This window comes from Paramisgurnus dabryanus, chromosome 16 (genome assembly GCF_030506205.2).
Source record: "Paramisgurnus dabryanus chromosome 16, PD_genome_1.1, whole genome shotgun sequence".
Lineage (NCBI taxonomy): Eukaryota > Metazoa > Chordata > Actinopteri > Cypriniformes > Cobitidae > Paramisgurnus > Paramisgurnus dabryanus.
The window spans coordinates 17,558,416-17,584,587 of NC_133352.1; the positions used below are offsets into that span (position 1 = coordinate 17,558,416).

The 26,172-nt window shown below is 37.5% G+C and overlaps 1 protein-coding gene across 6 annotated transcripts in view; it reads left to right on the forward strand.

The window, feature by feature from the left end:
- Nucleotides 1-26,172, forward strand: part of mid2 (midline 2) — a 155,072-nt gene that overhangs the window by 122,941 nt on the left and 5,959 nt on the right. For all 6 annotated transcript variants that reach the window (XM_065266467.2, XM_065266468.2, XM_065266466.2 and 3 more), the window contains 5 exons: nt 7,176-7,283; nt 12,787-12,935; nt 13,304-13,431; nt 13,544-13,687; nt 20,193-20,354. In XM_065266467.2, the coding sequence (XP_065122539.1) occupies nt 7,176-7,283; nt 12,787-12,935; nt 13,304-13,431; nt 13,544-13,687; nt 20,193-20,354 (691 nt within the window). The remainder of the gene's footprint in view (nt 1-7,175; nt 7,284-12,786; nt 12,936-13,303; nt 13,432-13,543; nt 13,688-20,192; nt 20,355-26,172) is intronic.

The window sequence follows — 26,172 nt, forward strand, 5'->3', positions numbered from 1 at the left end:
AATGCGCCTGAACACACCTCGTTTTCAGATTAGAACGCCCATAAGCGCAAAAGGGGGGGCGCAAATGCATTTGCTATTTTAACAACGTGGCGCTAAACGTGAAAATGATAATTGCGCAGGGTGGAAACTAGCAAAAGACACTTATGTCGCGCATTGCGCTGCATTGCGCCGGGTGTAAGATAGAGCCCTTCGAGTTGAAAATAATTGTAAATTCAAGTTAATTAAACTTAAGTGCAACAAGGAATTTTTGCAGTGTATATGATTGTAATTAATTAGTCATTACAGAAAAACGCAGAGTTTTTTTGTGATTGTTGCAGGCAAAAAAAACTTGTTCTTGCGGTTACAGTTTCTTAAAAAATGTGATGGAATATGTGGGATATTTATGAAATTTTATGCGATAAAATTGTGGGAACTTGCAAAAATTGTTTGCAGCTTTTCAATGAAGTTCACGTGACATAATCACGTGACTTCATAACGTTCAAATGGCCACAGGGGACATTGCTGCGCTAGTGTGAAATAAATGTGTCATTTTTCAGCTTTCTGCTAAGATAGATGTGATTTTTGCTACGAAAATGCAGGAATTATGAAATGATGCAAGCCTCGCATATTTTGCCCACAGAAATCTGCAATTTATGCTGTGAAAGTGCGGCGTATTTTTTAAAAAATGCGATCGCATAATCATGTTCTTCTGGAGGGACTGAGTAATATACTGTATGTTTTAATGTGATTGTTCATGTATTTTCATTATTATGTTAAGTGAAAGATTGTTTATAGTATTCAGTGTTTACCTTTATGAGCAACTTTCAACATCAGCATGTGTATTGACTTCAACGTAGCTATTTAATCCATCACTAGAAGGGCCTTTAAGAGAGTATCAGTATGAATTCAAAGTCTTTCTCATGAATAAAAAATTTTTTTGTATTTACTCACTGCAAATAAATTCATGGTCATTCAGAGACTGAATAGGCTTCATAAATGCATGAGTCATGAACCGTTACTGTAAACAGCAGAGTTTATGCTGTATAGTTTTATAGAGATCTGGGCAATTGGTTGCATAAGTGAAAACGTGCACACAGGCTTTTGAGTTGGCGGGGGTCTTTTTTTCAGTACTTGGTAAAAAATAGTTTTTTTCTGAAACATGTTAAACCTACAGCACTGGAAAAGTAGTTGAATCTGTTTATCTATTTGTATTTAATTGTATATGTATGATTAAGTGGGAGCTAGTTCGCTAGTTAGTTAAAGGTGCTGTGTGTAGATTTTAGCGGCATCTAGTAGTGAGATTGCGAATTGCAGCCAACGGCTCAGTCCACCGGTCATCCCTCTCTCTCGAAACACATAGAGCAGCTATGGTAGCCACCACAGGACAAACATGCCGACTTGTAAAACCAACATAATGCTCTGTACAGTAGTTTTCCATTTAGGGCTAATGTAGAAACATGACGGCACAAAATTGCGACTGTTGTAAGGTGACTCGCAGTGTATGTAAATAGAAATGGCTTATTCTAAAGTAATAACAACAAAACAGTTCATTATGTAAGGTCTTTATACACCACTGATGATCTAGTTTTAGAGTAAAATTTACACACTGCACCTTTAAAGTGTGTTTGCTTGTTTTTGAAGGCTTCTTTCAATAGCAATGCTTACTTATCACCATGCATATCACAAGCAGCTAGATGCTAGCAGACATGGAGACATTACACATATGCTTTTGACAGCTAATTAGCACCCTTTGTCTTTATATCAGAGCTGATTAAAGGCAAGTCTAACAAAACAGCAGGGATATATTAGGCATTTGTATAATAGTGTCACCTTGAGCATAGCTTAGCGCTCCAAAATGACTTGAAATCAGCAGTAAGACATCAGACACAGGGGAAATCCAAATGCAAACGTCGTTTTTAATGACTCTGTCAGGATGGCTGTCCTTGCTGTTTTCTTAAAAGAAAGCAGGTGACAGGGCATTGTTATTTCATTAGCTAAATCAAACTGGTCCAGTTCCAGAGGGACTAGATGTTTAACATGTAACTAACCTCAGATAAACCTCGCATTTAAAGATTTGCGCATCCACTCACACAGACAATGTACTTTAGTCCCACTTGAGTGAGATAATGCATGCTGTAGGTATTTGAAAAACAGCTTTTAGTACTAAATCCCAAAGTACATAGATAAACATGAACATCCCAGAGGTGATGAAAACAGTTAAATCAGTCAAAGAAAATATTCACTTTGTACCTTCATCCTTCAAACCTTTCTATTCAAAGCAATAATAAGTGTTGAAGGTGTGGCTTGTCAATCACCATAAAGATTAAGTCTATTTAAGGCAGAGCTGTCTCATGTTTTTTGATAGGGCTGTACATTATTGGCAGTATAATGAGGCGCAATAATGGAAAGTAATTTAGACTTCATGGACACTTCAAATTATTGGAGTGTGAATACAGAGAGTTTGACACAGAAATCCTCAGAGATGAAAGCAATTATGCATCGAAATGAAGTATAGGGCTTTAACGTCAAGCCTTCATTTAAATTCTGGTTATCTTTGCTCTTGGTTCTTGTAGACATTATGATCTTTTGAGAACATATTTGGCATAATGTGAATTATTTGGCAAAAAGGGACAAATCAAAATTTATTCTGTTTGTTCTACCTATTTTATAAAGTAGTACTATACTGTAGATGTATATGACCCTTTAAAGTGGAAGATAAATAAAAACAGAATGGCTTTACTTTTAAAGATTACTTTTTTATTACATGAGTACACATTTACATATATACATTTGGCAAACACTTTTATCCAAAACAACTTCCATTGCATACATCTTTGTTAGTATTTGAAGAGTTTGGTTCCAAACGCAATAAATCAATTTTGACTAATTTCGGTAAAAACTTGTTTTCGTTACCAAGAAAGTGACAAGATGAAAATCACTATTTTCTGTTACAAACTTCCACACAGCATTTTTAGGTTATAATAACATTAAAAATTCAAATCCATAATTTAATTTTCAAAGATTTATTATAAAAACTGATTATTTTTTCCGCAAAATGCAATAAAAAATGTGACATGTTTTTTTTTTTTTTTCAAAATGCTATAAATCTATTGAATCAATATATAAATGTGCATTCATCTTTGCCATGTTATATTCATTTAGTTGACTAGTGGTATAAACTGATTTAAAAAAATAAACATTAATGGCATTAATCATATTAAGAACACTGTCATTGCTGCTGTCATCCTACGTTGACGCTGAACTTTTTTGACAGCGATCAGCTGTAAAATGATATGGTTCTTCTCAATTTTGTTGACTTTGAGTAAAATAATGGATAGTTTTTTAAAAGATCGCTTGGGGTCAATGTGTTAGCATGACAGAAGCATGATGCTGTCGTGTGAGAACAAGCAACAGCCGGCATTTTTCCTTCACCCTGCCACAGAAAACCACCACAGGTTTATCAATGCCATCAAAAGTATTATTTTGTTTTTGTTTGTTTGTTGATCACAAAGTACAAAGTAGATGAGGAAAACTAGGATTCTGTGTTTTCAACGTGCTGCCATTGTTGTTTACAATGCCTGGAATGGTGCGCTGTGATTGGTTAAGCGGATTTATTGCTTTCTGCAGAGAAGGAGGACTGGCGTTTATCGCGTTTTGGGAAAAAAGGGAGAAAAGATGACAGATTAACACAACGATTACAGATTTTGCGTAAAATTAAGAATTAACTTTTTAATACTGACCTGATACAATACTGATACAATTGTTTTTTTATGACGTTTATCGCATTTTGGAACTAAATTCTTCATTTGTAGTTTTTCCCATACACTGATTTATCTGTGGCGCCCGCACACAAATAGATTTTTCATGATTCCCATTTATATTTTTATTGTACTATTTAAAATGGCTTAATGCATTGTAGCGAGTGCTCAGCCCGCCTCCCTACCCTCGTACAGCGCGCCTCTCTCACATAATATAGGGAAAAGTATTTTAACAAACGCAAAGAAACAGCTGGTTGGATTAAACCAAGAGTTAATGGGTCGTGGGTAGGGCTGTCACTTTTTATTCGATATTCGAATATGCATTCTAACATGACGTGAAATATCCGTATTCGAACTATAAATAAACCATCCGGTTTTTAAAATGCCATGTGTGGCGCATTTTTTACAGTTACACCTCGTAATTGGAAGGAGGCTGAGAGTGAGACCGACGACGGCAACTGTGCGCAAGAGAGGGAATCAAATGGGACCAAAATGAACCTCATGTGCATGTCAAGATAGAATTATAGTTTGTATATAAAATGACATATTGTTTATAGTGTTAAATATTATAGCAGAATAAAAAGCTTGTGTTAATACGTTCGCATTATGAAATTAGCATGTATGAAGATAATTTCATAATTTTTACAATGCAAGGTAAACTTTATATTAAACAACAACAGCATTTGTCTTGTAAACGGATGTGAAATGATCATGTGCTGACTGTCGCGCGTCACATTGACGACAAGTGAGATCTGCTTAAAGCGGTAAGTTTAATTTCATCTCAAGTATCAAAGGGTTTGTGCTCTCTATCATTGAAAACAGGCAAGCAAACAGCACGCGCAGGGTTAATGTACTTGTGAATGACGGCTCACAAACGCGCGGGATAGGCTTTGTATGTGTGCTTGTTGTCAATGACAGTTCTGGTCACAAACACGCTCAAGCGCGGGATATGTGTGCTTGTCAATGACGGGCATTAAATCCACGGAATTCCGCGGAGTTTTCTGCCGAAATCTGCGGGCGCGAATTCCGTTTGCGTCTGCCTATATACTCCTGCTGCTATTTAAGTTGTCATGTTATTGTTTGTAACTGTTCTGAATCATTTTTATATATATAAGTTTGTTATTCATAAGTTGATAACCTGCTGTTTCAAACATTAAATAAAAAAGTAATCCAGACAACCCTGTGTATGACTGTCACTGTTAATAATTTTGTGATTGAATCTCCATTACAGTGGGTTTTTGATGCCCGTGGGGGGGGGCGCCTAGATATTCGAATATATTCAGATACATTGCCTGATATTCGAAATCCGTTCGAATTTGATTTTTCTCAAAAGTGACAGCCCTAGTCGTGGGTCTTCACTGGGTCGTGTTTAGTCACTATTTTTATAGAACAATTAATATGTTAAAATAACATTCAATTGTGTTAAAATGCAATATAATGTGACAGATCCAAGAGTAAAACAATACGTGATGACGTCACATATATGCTAATGGCGTGTGATGTCATCACTGCCACAGTCTCTCAAAATCTTGTGGGAAACATCGATTTGTGTTCCCTGGGAATCGAACCCATCACAATCTGTGCCGCTAATGCAATACTTTACCAATTGTGCTACAGGAACACAATATAGTATCACAATATATAGTATCACAAAAGTTTTTGTTATAGTGTTTCCATTAGACAACAGTGAAAGTGATGGAAATCTGAGTGCTGTTCGGTGTATGAATGACTCATGAGCTCAGCTGTCAGGGAAGTGTTGGTGTCTGGGGAAATTTCTGCACTTACACATGGGAATACGCATCAACCTAACTTTCATTTTCTGCATCGAAAATCCGAGCAACCCCCTTTTCCACTTCCTGTGCTTTATTAGCCCTGCGGTGTGAAGGGCTGCCTTGTTTAGTTGCCGTTCCACCAAATGGCCATGTGTGCAGCAGTGTGGTGAGAGCCGCCACGCTGTGATGCATATGCCTCTCGCTCATCCATTTTTAACAGGGCCACTCGGGCTCTGCGGTGATGAGGCGGACCCCAGAGGAGACCCTTGTACAGCCGTGCACTTAGAGCACTCGGATCGGCCCCATCTGTCAACATACGGGAAGGATACACAATAATCAGAGATGCCGCAAAAACAGACCTCAAATCTCTCTGTTTGTGGGCTCAGAGTCAACCAGTGGACTTCATTAAATACTCTTATTTATAGCAGGCAGTGTCTATCCCAAGACCCAGCCTGTGGATTAACAAATCCACAAACGTGGCAACATGTACAGATAAAGGTCATAAATTGATGAACCTCTTCAATAATGAGGGCATACTAAGGTAATAGGCTGCCGCGCTGCATTCAAGCATCTTTTCATAGGCTTAATGACTTGTTTAAATCAGTACAGCTATTCCTCAGGCCCAGCACCATATCCCAGAACAGGACATCCTTTACAAACTCTATGCAGTTAGTACTTCTATACACACTAGGGTATGTTGTAAAAACTGTGTGTTTAAACAATAGACCCCATTAAAGTCTGAGCATAAATACTCCTAATAAAAATAAAACTTATCAGGCAGAGTTAATGCTTTTAACCGCTTTTAACTTCAGTCCACAATGAACCTGAGATGTAAGGTTACATTCAATTCCTCAAAAGTCTCCAATAAATATTAATCTAGTCCAGGGCAGCCAAAATGCATAGACCAAAGCATAGTACCACGTTAAAGGTGTCAGCATGAATCTGCCAAAGTGCTGTCGGCCCTCAGGGACTTACAGCAGGTACGCTGTATGCTGGAGATGAAGTGAGGGAAAGTAAGGGATTATACATCACATCACTACCATCTTCAGAAAAGTCCTTTGAAGAGTCTCAAGAAAGGCTACTGAGATACCGGTGGAGGGATGTTGTGTTAAGAGGTCTGATAAGATCACAGATATCAGCAACAGGACTGTCAGACTGAGCGCCCTGAGATGATCCGAGACAAGACGAGAAAGTTTCTTGCTTTAGTCAATGCAAGTTGCTTCCATATATAAATATGACACTGAATAAGTCTTCTAAACAATGTCAACAGGTTTCACTAAGGGTTAGATTCAGGGTTATGTTGTTGTTTTAGTGATAAAACTGAGAGGTCCTGACTAATACAGCTTCTGTGTGTATGTGTGCGTGTACGATTAACAGCTTAAGTAGATCGGACTTGATTAATAAGCTTTGCGCAGGGATTGGCCAGTACAGTGATAAAGCAGCATGCAATCCTTTGATGGGATATCACATCCTGGTGTAATTACAGGGATGATCAGGGAATGGAAGGAATGAATGAATTGAAGAATAGTCTGTAATTTCATCATCTTCCTGCTCTGTAATGATTCGGTCCACCTCACTCCAAACAGCATCGAGTGACTTATTTAGTCCATTGGTCTGATGAAGTTTCATTGTATGTCTTTATGAAACTCTCTGCTCTTATCTACAGGTGAACACAGCCATGCATGAAGCCAAGCTGGTGGAGGAGTGTGATGAATTGGTGGAGATAATACGCCAGAGGAAACAGGTCATTGCTGTCAAGATCAAAGAATCCAAGGTAGAGTTTCTTTCTGTTTGGATCAGCGTGATTAGTGTGGTCTGAATTACAATAATGAATTAAACATATCGTGCATGTGTAAACACCTTTGGTTCAGTTTGTATAGTTTATTTTTTACAAGGATATTAAAAGGGACAATCCATGTTTTTTGAAATTAAGCCCATTTTTCAGCTCCCCTAGAGTTGAACATTTGATTTTTACCGTTTTGAAATTCATTCAAAATCTCCGGGTCTGACGGTACCCGCTTTTAGCATAGCTTAGCACAATCCATTGAATCTGATTAGACCATTAGCACTGCACTCAAAAATAACCAAAGAGTTTCGATATTTTTCCTATTTAAAACTTGACTCTTTTGTAGTTGCATCGTGTGATAAGAAAATTAAATGTTGCGATTTTCTAGTCAGATAAGTCTAGGAACTATATTCTCATTCTGGCGTAATAATCAAGGACTTTGCTGCTGTAACATGGCTGCAGCAGGCGCAATGATATTACACAGTGCCCGAAAATAGTCTCCTGCTATTGAAAGTTACCAAGGGGACTATTTTCGTGCACTGCATAATATAATTGCGCCTGCTGCAGCCATGGTACGGCAGCAAAGTCTTTGATTATTAACTTTTAATTTTCCGTCGGTCTTCCGTCGGTACACGATGTAACTTCAGAAAAGTCAAGTTTTAAATAGGAAAAAAAATTAACTCTTTGATCATTTTTGAGTGCGATGCTAATGATCTAATCAGATTCAATGGATTGTGCTAAGCTATGCTAAAAGTGCTAGCGCCAGACCCGAAGATCGACTGAATGGATTCCAAAACCGTAAGAATGAAATGTTTAACTGGAGTGTCCCTTTAAAGGGAATACAAATTCTGTCATAAACTCACCCTCATGTTTTTGCAAATTTGAGTGGTTTAAATACATTTTAATAAAACCTGGTACAGGTATAATGGGGCTTTAGAGATACTGTTAGAAGGTCCAAAATGTGATGGCCATTGAGATGACTGTGAGAAGTAGAGACTAGTTGTTAAATTTTTCAAATTGGTCATGTGACTTCACTTAACAAGCTTCCCTTGTGTAATATGAGACTCAATAATCTTCAGCAGCATAAACATCAGACGGTTTCTCTGTATAGCACTCTGTTCTCCTTTGGGATAGGATGTAACCGCTATACTCAGGATTGTAAATAATGCTAAAAACCATTCAGATACGCCATGATCAACATTACAAGGACCAAACCAACAATAAATGTCAACAGAATGCAAATTTGCCTTTATTATGAAGAAAAGTGGCAGTTTGAGTTTTGTTTTTTGCTTATAACCTCAATAAATAGTTGCATAAACTAATATGAGTATCAAGTAATAACTATAGTTTATTTGGATAATTGTAGATTGTTAAGGGTTGCAATGCTAACTTTTTGTAAACAGGTACAACGTGCTGCAACAGATATGCAACTGATAACATGGCTCATCCAATCATATCATACATAACAAAACTGTGCATTTTATGATATTACACTTCACACTGCCAAAATTGAAAACGCTGGTTTTATTCTCTCTTATTCATCTCATGTGCACATCGTGCAGTCAGTTTTGGCAAGTTTGACAGTGAACATGCCGCACAGAGACACTTTATCTTGACAGCCTGAACTCACACTCTTGTCAAGCGAGGATCTTAGCTGCAGGATAGGCCTGTGGTCCTGGGTTTTTGGGTAATGTAATGCGAGAGGCCCAGACAAATGCACTAATCTCTATCAAAGCTTTCTGTACTGCTGCTCGCTCACACGACAGCCCCGAGTTGACATGCAGAGACTGTATCATGAGATTATGTCTTCTGCCCTCTTGCAAACATCAGTAATGCTGCTCTATCACAATGTACTTCAATATCTAGCATTAAAGAGGCTTTGGGGATCATATGCCCAGATGCAAAGTGTGTGTAAGGTTTGGTCTGAGGCTTGGGCTGTTAGATGTTTAATTTTTTTAAATGTTCTGTTTGTTTTTCTATTGCAGTCGAATTTTGTGTCTTTTTTGCCAAAAAAAACATTTGATCAAAGGAAATCAGTTAAAGAAATATTCAATTTTCTTAAAATAAAATCCAGATAATTTACTCACCACCATGTCATCCAAAATGTTGATGTCTCCCTTTGTTCAGTCGAGAAGAAATTATGTTTTTTGAGGAAAACATTACAGGATTTTTCTCATTTTAATGGACTTTAATAGAGCCCAACATTTAATACTTAACTCAACACTTAACAGTTTTTTTCAACGGAGTTTCAAAGGACTATAAACGATCCCAAACGAGGCATAAGGGTCTTATCTAGCGAAACGATTGTCATTTTTAACAAGAAAAATAACAAATATACACTTTTAAAGCACAACTTCTCGTCTAGATCCGGTCTAGCGCGACCTAACGTAAATGCGTAGTGACGTAGGGAGGTCACGTGTAACATATATGAAACGCACATTTGCGGACCATTGTAAACAATAAACTGACACAAAGACATTAATTATTATCATTCCACATACAACAACGTCAGAACAGTCCTCTTCCAACACACTTGTAAACACTGGGGCGTAGTTTTGCGTTCGTCCTCTGTGACCTCTTGACGTCATGAAGTATTGTGTGGGGTCACGCTGGTGCATCACGACCGGATCTAGAAGTGAAGTTGTGGTTTAAAAGGGCATTTTTTTTTTTCAAAAATGAAAATCGTTTCGCTAGATAAGACACTTTTGCCTCGTTTGGGATCGTTTAGAGTCCTTTGAAACTCCGTTGAAAAAAACTGTTAAGTGTTGAGTTAAGTGTTAAATGTTGGGCTCTAAAGTCCATTAAAATGAGAAAAATCCTGCAATGTTTTCCTCAAAAAACATAATTTATTCTCGAAAATGGTGGTGTGAGTAAATTATCTGGATTTTTCTTTTAAGAAAATTGACTATTCCTTTAAGGATTTGTTTCATTTATTGAGGATTTCTTTAAGAAATGGGGTCAGGTGTGTCTGATGATTTTCCTCTGTCAGACATGATGTTCCTCAGTTAAAAAAACACTAATATAGGCTACATCCAGATGAACTGATTGAAGAGACTTAATGAGAAAGTATAACATCTTGTTATGAAGTATAACATTTCCTCTTAAAAGGACATTGCACTTTTTTTGAAAATACGCTTATTTTCCAGCTCCCCTATAGTTAAACACTTGAATTTTACAGTTTTGGAATCCATTCAGCTGATCTCTGGATCTGGCGGTACCGCTTTTAGCATAGCTTTGCATAATTCATTGAATCTGATTAGACCATTTGCATCACCTCAAAAATAACTAAATAGTTCAGATATTTTTTCTCTATTTAAAACTTTACTCTGTAGTTACACTGTGTACTAAGACCAACATAAAGTTGAAAGTTACCAAGGGTCATGGGCGTGATGCTAATGGTCTAACCAGATTCAATGGATTGTGCTAAGCTATGCTAAAGGTGGTACCGCCATACCCGAAGATCGGCTGAATGGATTCCAAAACGGTAAAAATCAAATGCTTAACTCTATGGGAGCTGGAACATGAGCCTATTTAAAAAAAATGTGTCCTTTTAAAGGAGATTGTGTACATACATGGAACATGGATTAACATCCTAGGCGGTGATATATTTCTCCAGTGGTGGGTGCTCGGCACTACGAAATGCACTGCTTAGGTTGCTTAGCTACGGGAGCACCCAAGTGCTTTCAAAAGATGGAGTAAATGCGCATATTCGCGTTTTCTGCACTATTTTAAACACAACATTTGAAGCTTCCATCAAAGCATTGTAGATTTTACAACTCGTAAGATCGAATTTCAAAAGCGTTTTTCATTAAAATGAGGTTAGGAGTGAGTGCTATCCACTGCATGTTTTGTGTTTTTGTGTTTGGATAGGTAGTGTAGGTAAGTTAGGGCGTCTACGGATGCTGAAGACTTATCTCAGTACCTTTTCCTTTGTAGTTAGGTTAGAATGTTACAAAATTAGTTAGATTTTTTGTTTTGTTACTTACTTTGATTTGGCACCCCTCTTGTCCTTAAGTACATCATTTAAATATAAATAAATCACAGTTTTGCAGTATACCTGCTGTCTTTATCCTTAACTGCCACAAACACACACACACAATATATAAAAAAATTAAACAAATGAATCATTTACACCCCTCCATAACAAACATTGGGGTCACAACAGAGAATATCTGGCATTTTTCTGTGGCCATTTTGGGATGGGCATCTATGGTTAATATAGATGGTTCCAGCAGTAACAACATAAACAAGCGGCTGTTGTGGTCCGCACATAACTTTCGGTAAACTCCGCTAAGAATAAATAACAACAAAGTTCTTTAAACATAGTTTATTTATATAACAAGCAAAAAAACAACACATAGGCTACCTAGGAAACCAAAACATTTGTTATTTTCGACGAGGCATTTGTTCAAGAGATCAGTTTAGCAACTAATCAGATCAATAACCGTCTATAAAGGAAAGAAAAGGGAAGAGCTGACCAGAGTCATATATCATGGATTAATTTTGGTTAAAAATTAATGCCAAAATTGTTCAATATTTTACATAACCATGGATTGTAGTCAATTTTGGTGTTAACTCAGTGAAATAAATATTTGACAGATGTACTTATTCTATTACTTTCTTGTAATATGTAACTTGATAGACTGAACCAGAAGATAAGCTGATTCATAACAAATTATACTTGGCATGAATGCAAAACAGCTTGACGTTATGAAACACTCGAGTTAAAAACAAAAGTCTCAGACAGATCTTATAAAAATGGACAGTTTCGACTCTAAAATCTAATTGTTATGCTTGTTATTGTTTGGGTGCTGTTATCTGGACCTCTTTGCATTGTTTTTACAAAAGTGAGTTAAAACAAGAAAAAAGGAGGTGTGTTAGAAACCGTAATCCCAGAAGTCTGCCTTAAAAAGCCTGAGACACAGACTTACATATTATAAGAACAATGTGATTCTTAAAACATTCAAAACTATTCCAATGTTAAGCAAATGAGATTCTTGGCACAACAGCCTGCATTTAGTCCATCTCTGGATTTGTGGCTGTACATCTCTGCGCCTGATTTGGGTCACAAATTTTTCACATGAAATATGCAGTGGTTACACCATTGGGGCAACCTCATTTAAAGCATATTCTCATTCAACATCGTTGTTACAGTATTTGGAATTTCATTCATTTGGCGATATTCCAATCAGTGCTAAACTTAAATAAGCGTCATGATCAGTTACCTCTTTGACTCCCTGCCATAATTACACAAAGAGCAAACAAAGCGACGGGCTCATTTAACTGTGATGATGAGCACGGGGCGGTAATGAGCTTTTGATATAAAGCTCTCGTAGGATTTATCCTTTTTCATAACATTGTAAAGAAAGTAAACATACGTAACGGTAATAGCTTAGTTAGTTGCAATTATGGCTCCATACATCAATCTTACATTTGTGTGAAAATGTAAACAAGCCTGGATATTGCAATGTATGTGCGTGTGTTTGCTTAGGTGATGAAGTTGAGGAAGTTGGCCCAGCAGATTGCAAACTGCAGACAGTGTTTAGAGCGTTCCAGTGCCCTCATCACCCAGGCTGAGCTCAGTTTGAAGGAAAACGACCACACCCGCTTCCTCCAGACAGCCAGGAATGTTGCTGAGAGGTGAGATGTACTCACACACATACTGTACAGATATCATCCATGTCTCCGCTAGCAGTTCTTATCATTTGCGATAACATTTAGATACTTTGGATCTGTGCTTTTCCTGGATTTCCTGGTTCCAGCCTAGCATTATCGGATAAAATGTCCAAACTGTGACATGTCTAAATGCTATCTATCAAATCTTTGACTATTATAAGCCCGATCAACACCTTACCAAATGGCTTCTTGGCATTATGTAATGCTGACTGTATTGTCCTCTGCCTTAGTTTTGTTTCATTGAGTGTTGCCAGACGGCGTTTAAAATATACCCATTAGTCATCTAAATTACTGTTTTTGTTCCCCCCTCCTTTCTCTTCTCTTGTGCTCAGAGTTGCCATGGCCACAGCCTCCTCTCAGGTCCTCATCCCAGATGTCAATCTAAACGAGGCCTTTGACAACTTCGCCCTCGATTTCTCCAGAGAAAAGAAAATCCTGGAAGGACTTGATTACTTGACAGGTAAAACCAGTGGGAAAAACCGAAACCATTTTTTTGCGCATGTAGTGTAAACTTAAAATATTACATCAGCTTTTATTTTTGTGGAATCAATACGTCCTGTCTTGTTTTCCAGCACCCAACCCTCCATCCATACGAGAAGAGCTCTGTACAGCCTCTCATGACACCATTACAGTACACTGGACCTCTGAAGATGAGTTCAGCGTCACGTCATACGAGCTTCAGTACACCATCTACACTGGTCAGACCAACTTTATCAGTAAGTTAAAACACTTGTCCTGATTGTTTAGATCTGCAACTATGGAAAGCTGTTTATGTAGAAATCCATGTACTGGTGCTCTAAAGAAACCGGATGCCAAAACATTGATCTTAAAGGAACACGCCGACTTTTTGGGATTTCAGCTTATTCACCGTAGAGTTAGATAAGTCCATACATACCTTTTTCATCTCCGTGCGTGCTGTAACTCTGTCTGACGCACCCACCGCTAGCCTAGCTTAGCACAAAGACTTGAAGTTAATGGCTCCAGCTAGCTTAATCAGGGACGGCCCTTGGGGTTATGGGGCCCTAGGCGAGATCATGAAAATGGGCCCCACTAGTGTAAAAAAATTCATAGCAATGCAATTTGACAAGTGAAATTAAAACATATATATAATGAAAATATATATATTTAAGTTTCAAAGTTTTTATTAAGTGCAACATATTAAGCAATGTTGTTAAAGCGAAACAACTGTAGTGCAACAGAACTAGAGTACTGTATGTATCAATACAAATATCATGTATATTAATACAAAATAATTACTATAGGGTGATACAGTATTCTGTATACTGTTTTTGAACCCTACTGTAGTATATTTTTAGTATCTAAGAATTTTACTATACAGTTTACTACAGTTAATGATATAGTATAATAGTCTTTTTTCATTTGGGTTAATTTAGAAAGGGTGATTGACATTTTCTAATGTTTTTAAATTAGCATAGGCATTAAACAATGTAAAGCAGAAAATACCTTTACTGTGTGTTTTTTTCCCTATGATTTTCTCTTTTTCTCTTCAGTTCCTAAAAGGTATCGTTTTAATGCCATAGTTTGCCAAAGCCTACCACTGTAACCTCACATAAATAAGACTTGTTTTATCTTTATTAAAAGATGTAACATAACATTGCGTTGTTGTTATACGAAATACTACATTAAACATAATCCAAAACGTTTAATTTCCAAGCATGCACAATGAGACACACATCCGCTAGTGCAATCGGGTCATAAACATTATGCATATTAGCCCACTATGTTCTTATTTTGTAATGTTTAATGTCTTTACTTATACTAAGGTTTTGTATTTATTATCATTTAACTGTAGATTGTTGTGCAGAGAATTTATCATGCTATTAAATCTCTGTTTTTTTTCACCTACCGTCTTTGTGATCCCTTTTTTAATCAATAAGGTCCCTGCACATGCATTGCGTAATGCCTGCTGATCTTGTCTATGAGATTTGTGCAATGACAAAATCATTTTTATGCATGGAGAGCCCTCGTCTTGTCGCGGGGCCCCAGGCAATCGCCTGTATTGCCTGTTGGACGGACCGGCCCTGGTCCCAATATGTGACAAAATAATGCTAACATTTTCCTATTTATATGTTTTGATTTGTATAGTCACACTGTGTACAAATACGCTGCAAGCAAATCACTTCGCCCAAGTAGTGCTTCGCCTTCTGATAATATAGTTCCCAGTATGTATATGGTAAAAAGATGGCTGTGTCTCACACAACCTTGTTATTTGTACACGATGTGACTATAGAAATCACAGCGTATAAATAGAAAAATGCAGGCATTATTTTGTCACTTATTGGGAGCAATATGCTAGCTGTAGCCATTTACTTTCAGTCTTTGTGCTAAGCTAGGCTAGTGGTGGGTGGGTGCGTCAGACGTTACGGGATGCACGGAGATGAAAAGGGTATGTATGGAGTTATCTAACTCTGGGGGATACGGTGAATAAGCTAAAGTCCTAAAAAGTTGGCATGTTCCTTTTAAAAATGTATTTAAGAAAGTATTGTTTTGGGGATTTAATATGCAGTCATTTTCTCTCCACAAAATGATACTGTAGCTGGGTTAGAAGAAAGTATTTTAACATAAAAAATCAGTAGGTAAGTTTTCATCCTATGTCCAGACACAAGTGTGAGTCGAATATAACACTCTCACAATCTAACAACATTTTTATGTAACTAATCCATTGTTAGGTCCAGATACAGTATATTATACCGTACATACTTCCTCTTTGTATTGTGCTCAACGTGCATACTGTTATTATATTTAGCATTTTTGAACACCTACAAGGTGAACATCCCCCATACCTTTTAGGAAGGGAAAGAAAAGGTGCGCTTGCAGATAAAAGCATTGATGTGTGGAGGATGTGTGTAGTGAAAGAGCTGTACTGAAGACTTTGAAAGATAGAAAGGAATAAGCTATTAACAGCTTTAAGGCCAGTAAAACTTAGATAGTAAACAGACTGCCAGCATCGTCATCTCTCTCAGACCTGTTTCCACATAATCTATTCATGCCACTTCAGTATCCAAACACAGTATATTCATTACAACCGTTGATAGTTCAGAGACCCAGGAACAACTGTAGTGCAACCACAGGCTCCTTTGAGGATACAAACAAACATACGCTGAAATGAAGAGGAATGCTTTTTACAGCATTTCTCTTTGAATGCGAATGCTTAAACGGTGCAGCTCTTAGATCCTTATGCTTCCCTCCCATGAGGAGAATTTGCTCAGCCTGTGGCCAAGTGAAAGCATGCAAGAAAGATTCAATGAAATGTAATAGAAAGATTCAAGTAATTGAATCTAAATCTAAAGAATTTAAAGTTTTTGTAGCTGTCCTGGTAGATTAGGCAAAAGGTTGTGGTTCAAATCCCGTAAAATAAAATGCACTGTAAGTCTCTTTGGATAAAAGCATCCAAATTCTTTCAGATGTCAAATAAATCTTTTGTGTCCCCAGAGTACATATGTGAAGTTCTAGTTCAAAATATCATATAGATAATTTATTATAGCATGTTAAAATTTCCACTTTGTAGGTTTGAGAAAAAATGTGCCGTTTTAGTGTGTTTCCTTAAAATGCAAAAGATCTGATCTCTGCACTAAATGGCAGTGCAGTGGTTGGATAGTGCAGATTAAGGGGCGGTTTTATCCCCTTCCGACATCACAAGGGGAGCCAAATTGCAATGACCTATTTTTTCACATGCTTGCAGAGAATGGTTTACCAAAACTAAGTTTCTGGGTTGATTTTTCACATTTTCTAGGTTGATAGAAGCACTGAGGACCCAATTATAGCACTTAAACATTGAAAAAGTCAGATTTTCATGATATGTCCCCTTTAATGTAAATGCATAAATGTAAGGCAACATCTTTTACTGGAATAATGTGTTTGTGTGTCTTCTTGCTTGTTTGTTTTTAGGCTAGTGAAACTAATGACTTTATATTTGCTCCTACTAAAAACGTGTTACACTTTGCAAAGAAATTCAGAGCAAAAGCATAATATGAAAAGGTCTTGGTACCATGAAAAGTCTTTTTCATAACAGTAATTCATCATGAAGTGTCATTTTGTTGTTGCCCGAATTTAGCCAATAACGTTCACCTTCTCGGTCTGCGACGTGCCCATTAACAACAATGTGGTATGTAAAAATCCATACATTTCCCCCGCAGTGCACTCAGCTCCAATATGTGTGACAGGACAACTGCCGTGAAGGGAAAAACGATCTTTGGTGACCAATTATAACGTGACCAGAATCAAACAAATCTGAATCAAACACAGACAAGCAATAAAAATGAAAAGAGTGCTTTTTCGCCGTAGGCCTGTAGTCGATTAAGATGGATCGTCGGTTTGGTTGAAAGAAGGGCTTGGGTTTTTGTGCGGACTCCTGTTTATCGCTGACCCTGTGAAAGCGAGGGCAGCGGCCTGGCATCAGCCCTGATTAGATCTGACACAAGCTAATGCTCTTTGCTCCGCTCGCATTGTGACATTGATTGATAGTGATACAAAACGCTGGAGTGGCATGCTAACCTGCAGCAAACAGTATGCAAATGTTACTGTCCTTGCAGGAGAAACTCAGGACACATCACCTAATCTGATGTGCGCACCCCGGCTCAGGGTTGTGTCATGACAGCCAGCAGACACTTTTTATAACAGGATGGAGGTCACACCAGTTTGAAAAACTAAACAAATCCAGTGGAAAGACAACCGAGCGCACAAAGAGCGATGAGAGAGGGTGTCGACAGAAAGTTGTTATGTAACCCTCTCCTGTTGACGTTGTTACAAGTCAAAATTATTAACGACAGCCTTGATAACATTACTTTATAACCCACACGTTGAAGGCACAAACAGAATCGAATTACGTTTTATCAAATTGTCAGTCCCTTCTTTGAGAAAAAAGCACATCACCAAGGCATCTACAGTACTGTGCAAAAGTCTTAGGCCACCGTGCCATTAGATTCAAGAGAGGTCAAACAAATGACTGACTTTTGCCCAAAGTGAAAAAAAAATTATGATGTGTATGATGTGGGGCTATGCTAAAATACAGTACCTAATTTAATAGCAGCTATTATGCAAAACACCTGTTTGGCTACTGTGTATATCTCCCATAGATATCAATTATTGTCATTTCTTACATATCAAGGGCTTTATTGATGAGGAAGGAATTATTGCAGTTAAAGTATATCAACTATATTAGTATAACTGTGCATCTTATTGTCATAAATAACACATAAATATAGAAGAGCACATGCACAGTCAAGTAAAAATGCACGCACACATAATATAACAGCCCAACTGTAGCATCAAAGGCTGATTTGGGTTTGCCGGCAGTATTGGGAACACCGTTCATGTTTTAGCTCCCTTTCATCTACCTACAAACACACACACACATACTCACCCTCACTTACACACAGTGCAGGATCCCTATTCACACTGCCTACTTTTTACCCAGTGACACATACCTTCATCTGCCTCTCTTTGAAGTCTTTCTATGAATGTCAGCCAATAGCAGAGAATTTACAATGTAAGCAGCGTATTATAGTCAGCTATTCTAATTCTGTCCATCAAACAACAACATCAATCGCCTTTTTGATAGAGACGTGGATCAAATGACTTTTTGTTCATGATGAAATCTTAAAACGATGGTGGAACTTCAGCATGGTTAATACTTTAAGCAATTAGCTGTTTCATATTCAGCATTCAGAATGGACATTAAATGAAGTGTACATTTTATTACTACCTAAGCAATTAGTGCATAAGCAAGTAATTAGATTCGCTTTCATATTTAAAGGAAACCTTTTATGCAAAATAGACATAAATGTATACATAAATGTATGTTGGCGGTGTGTGAACACAACCACCCTACAATAGAAAAAAAATCCTCTCCTTTTTAAATCCTTAAAGCAGTCTCTTTAGGCATTCTGTTTTGATTCTCTTGTTAATGTGACGTCACACTGATAAAGCCCCGCCCCGGTACTGACTCACATCCCTGTATTATCATAATTTCTGGGAGTTGTGCGCTGTCTGCCATATCTCAATAGTGAGATACTATTGACTCAAATTCACAGCAAACAGATGTATTTTACGGGACGAAAGCGTTAACGCACAGTGGCCGCAACACATGCTCCGGTCTGCCATAAATGTAATACGCTGGCTCTCGCTAGGTTATTTGCATAAGGCGATCTGAATGGCTGACACGCACATTGCCGCTTGAAAAGTTGAGAAATGTTCAACTTCTGCCACAAGCAACAGCAGTGACGCGGCACCAACAGATCCACAATTCAGATCGGCAACGCATGACGTCACCCATTGAAAGTGAATGGGAAGCGTTAATGCTTACGCCCCCTGTGAGGCATTTTAGACATGCTGTACAGTCCTTCCAGAAAAACGCAATGTTTTTTTTTATTGTTGCGGGCAAAAATCCTTGCTCTTGCGGCACATTTTCTTAAAAAATGCTATTGAATATGTGGGATATTTATAAAATTTTATGCAATGAAATTGGGGGAACCTGCAAAACTGCGGGAACTTGCAAAAACTGTTTGCCGCTTTTCATTGATGTTCACATCACATAATCACGTCACTTCATAATGTTCCCATGGCGCTTGTGTGAAGTAAATGCTTCATTTTTCAGTTTATAATGTGTAATTTGCATTATCTTGACAGTGGTATCAGTATATGTTGGAACTGATTTGTTGCCTTATAACCACTTATTACTCAGGACAGCTGTCCAAAATTGTTGTTCTCGTAGTCTTTTATTGGACATTAGACAGTTTATGTATATTTCTGTTGTCACAAACTGTCACTTTGTATTATCTGGTCGACCTCTTAGAATTTCTTTTGCTACTGTACATCCTTATCAAAAATTGTTACCAAACATAAGCCTCCTATTTATATTGGTTTTTGTCATGTTTGTACTAACAAGATCCTCAAATGTGTCTATGAAGTTTTAGATGCTCAGATTTGCTAAAAGTCAGAGATTTCAATATGAGCTCACACATTTTTCACCAATTTCTTCCAAGACTGAATTATCTGCATTTATTTCACAGCTCTTCTAAGCAAATAAACAATTGGCTCATTTGTGTCGTCATTATTTCTCCTAAAATAGCAACCTCTGAGCTGTAAAACTTCTGGATTGAGAAATAAGTGCAAGCATTCAAGATTAACGTCTGCTGGCATCACCTTGAATAAGACCGATGAAAATGAATGCACTCTCTCTGTTCTTTTCCTGTCTTAAAGGTCTGTATAACTCAGTAGATAGCTGGATGATCGTACCCAACATCAAGCAGAATCACTACACAGTCCACGGTCTTCAGAGCGGCACCCGTTACATCTTTTTCGTCAAGGCTATCAACCAGGCGGGCAGCAGAAACAGTGAACCTGCTCGTCTCAAAACCAACAGTAAGTCCAATCGTTTGTATGTGTAAACCTTCATGAATATCTGCTTATAAATAGCTGATACCAAAGCAGTGTGGGATATAGACTAAAAGTTATTTTTTAAATATTTTCAGACTGTCAGTAGATTTTAATGATGAAGGAACCTAACACATCACTTCAGGCAAGCAGAACACAGTTATCTAAAAATATCATCCAGTTTTGACACGTGAAACACTTTACTAACATTTTTATTGAACCTCCGAGGACTAAAAAGTAGAAATGAGAATAATGAGAGTAATATTAAAACTGCATCAAGAATGTTAACAGTAACATCCAGCGGGTATAATTTAAAAGTCTGTTTTAACACTACAGTGCGCTTTAGCACTTTATATCCCGTATTGTAGTGTGCATGGTGGTCATACATACTGTCATATACTCTACCTGTTCGATACATGCATTGACATCCCATCAGCAGTTGACTGTCCAGCATGCTAATAGTGGCATCCATCAGATGATTTTTGTGTGTTAAGAGAGAGGTCTGGGAAAGCCAGAGTCCCTCACCTCAGCTGTCATACATCACCTTTTTCTTCCCACGGTACAGATCTCAAGCTGAAACCAGCACACTGACTCACAACATTCAATAGGTTATTGCATCAGCATCTCTCAGTAGTCTTCTGGAGGAGTCTGAGGATGAAATAGATGATATTCTGGAGGATACGGCAAACATTCTTCTGTCACTTGTTTTCTTAGACTGTTTCTTCTCATTTCCTTTTCTTTCTCGAGCTTCGGGCAGAATATAGCTGCAGTATCTCTCTCACACATAGATTTCTGTATTTTAGCCCTTTTGCATCTGGTGCAGAGAGGACACTTGTCTACAGTAACTCCATTTTTACTCGACCAGCTGTATTTTGCTATTAAAGCCTGTCTGACACAAACATAAGCATGCACTTATGTACTTAAAGTAAGCCCTTTTAATATTTAAATATCTTGTGCATGATTTTTGAAAAACACTGGAGAAGGGAGTCGGGCCGACTAACAAAACACACTTGTAGCCAATCAGCAGTAAGGTGCTTGTCTACTAACCAACATCGTTGCCTGGGTTGTGTATGTGTAGAGCGGGTCTATCAAAAGAAGGTCCAGATTCTATTGGGGCGTGTTTGTTTAGGTGATTTCAATGGTCAACAATAGGTGTGTTCGACTTCATGCGGCACTGCGCAGACCGATCTGCGGCTGACTTGAAGCAGTGCATCACGGTTAGTAAGTTTGTCCGACTTGAGCTGGCGCTGCAGGCACGTGACTGTGTCACATGGTTTTAAAGAACCGCGAGATCGATTCGAGATCAGCCGCCTGACTCAGCCAGCGCATTTCCCGAAGAGGAGCTGCAAGGGCTGTAATGACAACACAGCTGTTTCACGATTGGTCGGATTCACCACATGACAACAATCACATGTGTTTCATGTTTATTTTCACGCCCTCAGTTCCACAAATCCTCACAAATCTGTATTTTTATAACAGTTAAAGCTCTTTTCATGTAGTCGCGATGTTATATTGTGTCATGTTCATCAAAATAAAATGGATAAAAAACATAGACCCCACTACATTGGTATTTAAGTAATATATCCTTATGTTGAACTTTTTTCTTGTAGAAACAGATGCTGTAATGTACACGGACATTCAAAACAGTATAATTCACTTTTTATGTAGTTTACAAATTATTTTATCTTACAAATCATGTTTACTGTGATAAAGCAAGCAAACGCCACGTGATCAGCCATGCCTGACGTAAATGCAGCAAGCTATGGCAACCACAGCATGTCCGACTTCACGTCTCCCTTTTCAGCTCCTCCCCGCCTGACCACGGCTAATCTCGCCTATCGGTTACATGTTCCGATGTCGAACATGCCTATTGGCTTTCAGGGATCATGCACCCCACCTTTAAGAAGATTTTTAAAATCAAATATTTTGAGGCTTTTTATCCATGTCTATTAGTTTTAAGGCTGTTTATTTTATGGGGCATTACTGAAAGTTGTCAAAATAAGGTTCCTGTGACTCTACCCAGTAAGCAATAGGCGTCATTTCACCATCTAGGTTAGCGAGTTACCCACTTTTAGCCAAAATAAACTTGAAATTACATGTTGTTTTTACCAAAAATAACTTGGAAGATGTATGATATTTCATCATGTAAGAAACGTAATTTGATTACAAGGTGTTTCATTTATTTATTTGATTTCATTTCTTTTTGGGCTACGGTTAGGCATTTATCACATTTTCACTGGCAGCCCAAAAATTGCCTTGTTTTAGCCTAGACTGGCACTTAACATCGCCTCTTTTTAATATAGACTGCAATCAAGTAGCAAGTCATTGCTTATGGTTGTAACATAACTAAAGTCAACATCCCATTTAATATTGTAAAAAAAATACAGCACTGATCAAACCATTTCATGTTGTGATATACAACACAATACGCTGCCCCAGACACAGACACACATCAGATCATCTTACCATGATTTACTCCAGCTGTGACTCTTTTAAACATATTATTGACTTTGAGTCAATTCTCTATTTCACGTCAGCAGACACGTTGTTGCCGTGCTTAATCGACCGACAAAAGTCCAGATACTTCCCACATCCCCAGAGAGCCGCTTCTATTTAAAGACATTTGCATAATCAAACTAACTGTTAGATTCAGGAATCCAGAGCGAAATTATGCCCAAGACCACCAAACCCCCAGTACAATCCTACAGATCACCATTTCTCATTTATAACTCATCTCTCAGCAGCATTTGGGAGTGATTGTCATCTGCAAAAGCAGAAAAGGTTAGGGGCCAATTATGATAAATTATGTTCTTATGCATGACGTTTTTATTATTACAGTGCATAAATATTATTAATGCATCATTTTAATTACTAACAAAAAATATTTACTTTCCCACATTTTGGTATGCAACCCTGTTACTATATGATTTTCCTGTTCCAAGTAAATCTCATTCTCATTTTCTCCAGTTGTGACACTGGACCGTAAGACTAGTCAGGCATAGTACAGTATACCAGTAGCACAGGTACATTTGTAGCAGTAGCCAACAATACACTGTATGGGTAAAAATGATAAATTAATGATTGGTTTTGTGGTCCTGGGTAACATTTTTTAAAGATTGCAGAAAATACTTTTCTTTATTATATTAAAAATATATTTATTATTTATCTAAAATGCGGGTTTCATTCTGATCATTCTGGTCAGTTGTGGCCATCAGTGGTAAAATGTTTTTAAATAATGCAATGCTTATCTGGTGTATGCTTGGATTGTGTCTATAGCTTATTAAATTATTTAAACTCGTAAATGTAAATATTTAATGCGCATTTATCTATATACATGTATTTGCTAAGTAGCGGGGTAATAAATTTTACCGTTTGGGCAGACTGTATACAATCCCATGATTGATTTATAAAATATAAGGTTTTATTTCGATGCTTCACTTCAGACATTCTACAATCTTTGCAACTACATGTCAACTAACTATCATTGGTGTATAAGTAGATTATTAAGGGTAAGGTTAGGGTTAGTAGAATAAATTCACATGTAGTTGCAAAGTTACTTATAGTCAGTGGAATATTTGTTAAAGGTGTCGTAGAATGTAAAACTGTATTTACCTATAGGCATAGATGAATAATAAGAGTTCTGTACATGGTATGACACATCATGAGCCTCAAACACGATTGTTTCCTCATTCTTATGTAAACCTTGCATGAAAAAGACAGCTGGGAAATAGGCCAATCTCAACATAACACAGACTTTACTGTCTAGATGCATGCCTCAACATTAAATTAATTGCAATGCTAAAAACAAAATTTGCATAACTTGCATAACTAAAAACCTTCATGTTCTGTCTTTAACCTTGAATGTGTTGTTTTGCATTTGTTACCTTTTATATTTTTATTTTAAAGCTCAGTTTGCTTCATCTAGCACAGGAGTGTTCAGTCCTGCCCATAGAGAGTGGAAGTAACCTAACTTAAATCAGAAAATCTAAATGATCCATAAAGTCCACTTATTACAGGCAGGTGTTATTACTAGTTATAAAAAGTTACTTAGGAAAAAATAGGGACATAAAAGGGAATGAAAAGGAATACTGCCCCAAAGCCTGTGAAGCTACATTTGGAATGACAGCAGTCAAAAAATGAGCGTCAATGTTTGTTTGCATGTCTGTGTTTGTGTGTATAGTTGCACTGTGTTTCTATAGGAGGTCTTTCCTGTTTGATCAGTGATGCCGTGGCTGGTGACTGCACATTAAGCTAATATGAAAAATATCACTCAAGGGCAACTCTGTTTACTTATAAAAAAAAAAACTGGGAGTAATATTTACTCATCCTGCCCAGCGCTGACATCACTCAAGCTTTCACCGGTCAGCCCACAACAGAGCGGCCCGGACAAAGAGCAGGAGCTGAGTGTAACCTCACCACATACAGTCTAATTTAACAATATACAGTAGCCTTTACATGACTGAAATTTACTTTGAGTTGAGATACTGTAAAGCAGTGGGAGTCAAACTAGGGGGCATGAATTCTGTGTAATTAAACATCAGAAAATAACCAACAGCACTACATTGTATCATTTAATGTTTTGTTTCCCTGCCAGCATTTAAAAAAAAAAGTTAACAGCCAGCAGCAGCATTTTTTATGATTTTCACAAAAGTTAGTGCCTTTTAGAAAAATGTCTTCTTTAAATATATAAACATACAATATTTTAAATGAGAGAACAGACCCTCTGATTTGAAAATAAAAGTTTCATCCTATCTTTATTTGTTATCCTTTTATCACCTCCCAAATATGGGTAGGTTTCTTCAAAAATACAAAATTTTAAAGTAAAAAGCTGAAATAATTTCATTTTTAAAGGACTTTTGTAAGAGATCTGATTCAGAGCTCTTAAAGAGCAACTATCCTCCGATCACATTTTTATATTTACTTAGTACATGTAGTACAAGTTAATGATATGCCAAAGGTACATACCTCAAAGTAAACGATGACGCGAGTTATCATCTCCAACGTAAATCTCTTTTCTTGTACTGCAAAAAACACACGGATTGTAGGCAACAGTTTACTTCCTGGGATTGGAGATGTAAAAAAGACCGACATTATCATAATTCCTCCCGCTTGGACTCACAGCCTGTAAGTTAACTCCTGTTAGCATTGCATTGTGACCGAATCTTTCAAACATGGTAAGGAGCATCAGATTTCCGGCTGACGTCAGAGGTATTTAGGCCAATCACAACGTACAGATTAGCTGGCCAATCAGGTACAGCTCTTTTCAGTATAAAATCAATGCGTTGGAAAGCAATACATCTGGTGCTGCAAAACTGTGCGGTACGTGGAAAATAATGTGTTTTTAACCATAAACTACGCAAACACATTGTATTATACCAAATACACAAAAGAGCGTTGTTTTTAGCAATGAAATAGATGCTCTTTAATTGACGAGATAACCCATCAATGGCGTGAAAAAAGTTAATTCAAGTTCTAAGTTTTTGATGGGGGCACGACACCGACTTCAATGGATGTCCAAGAATATTTAAATAATGAAGAAAAAATGTACCGTAAACGTGTCCCAAAAACTCTTTGTACAGTTTGTGCAAGTGCAACTTACTGTTATATATCAGCAGATTGCTCTCTAAAAAATGATCTTGTTGATTTACAGGTTTGCCTGAAGGAAACCGCAGTCTTTTATGTAATGGCGGCAGCTGGCACTTTGTGACATACACATAAACCTCTGAATATATCTGACACAGACGTCAGCATCTGACACACCTGCCATAAATATACAAGTTCTTACTCAACGCTTTTCAGTTTGTGG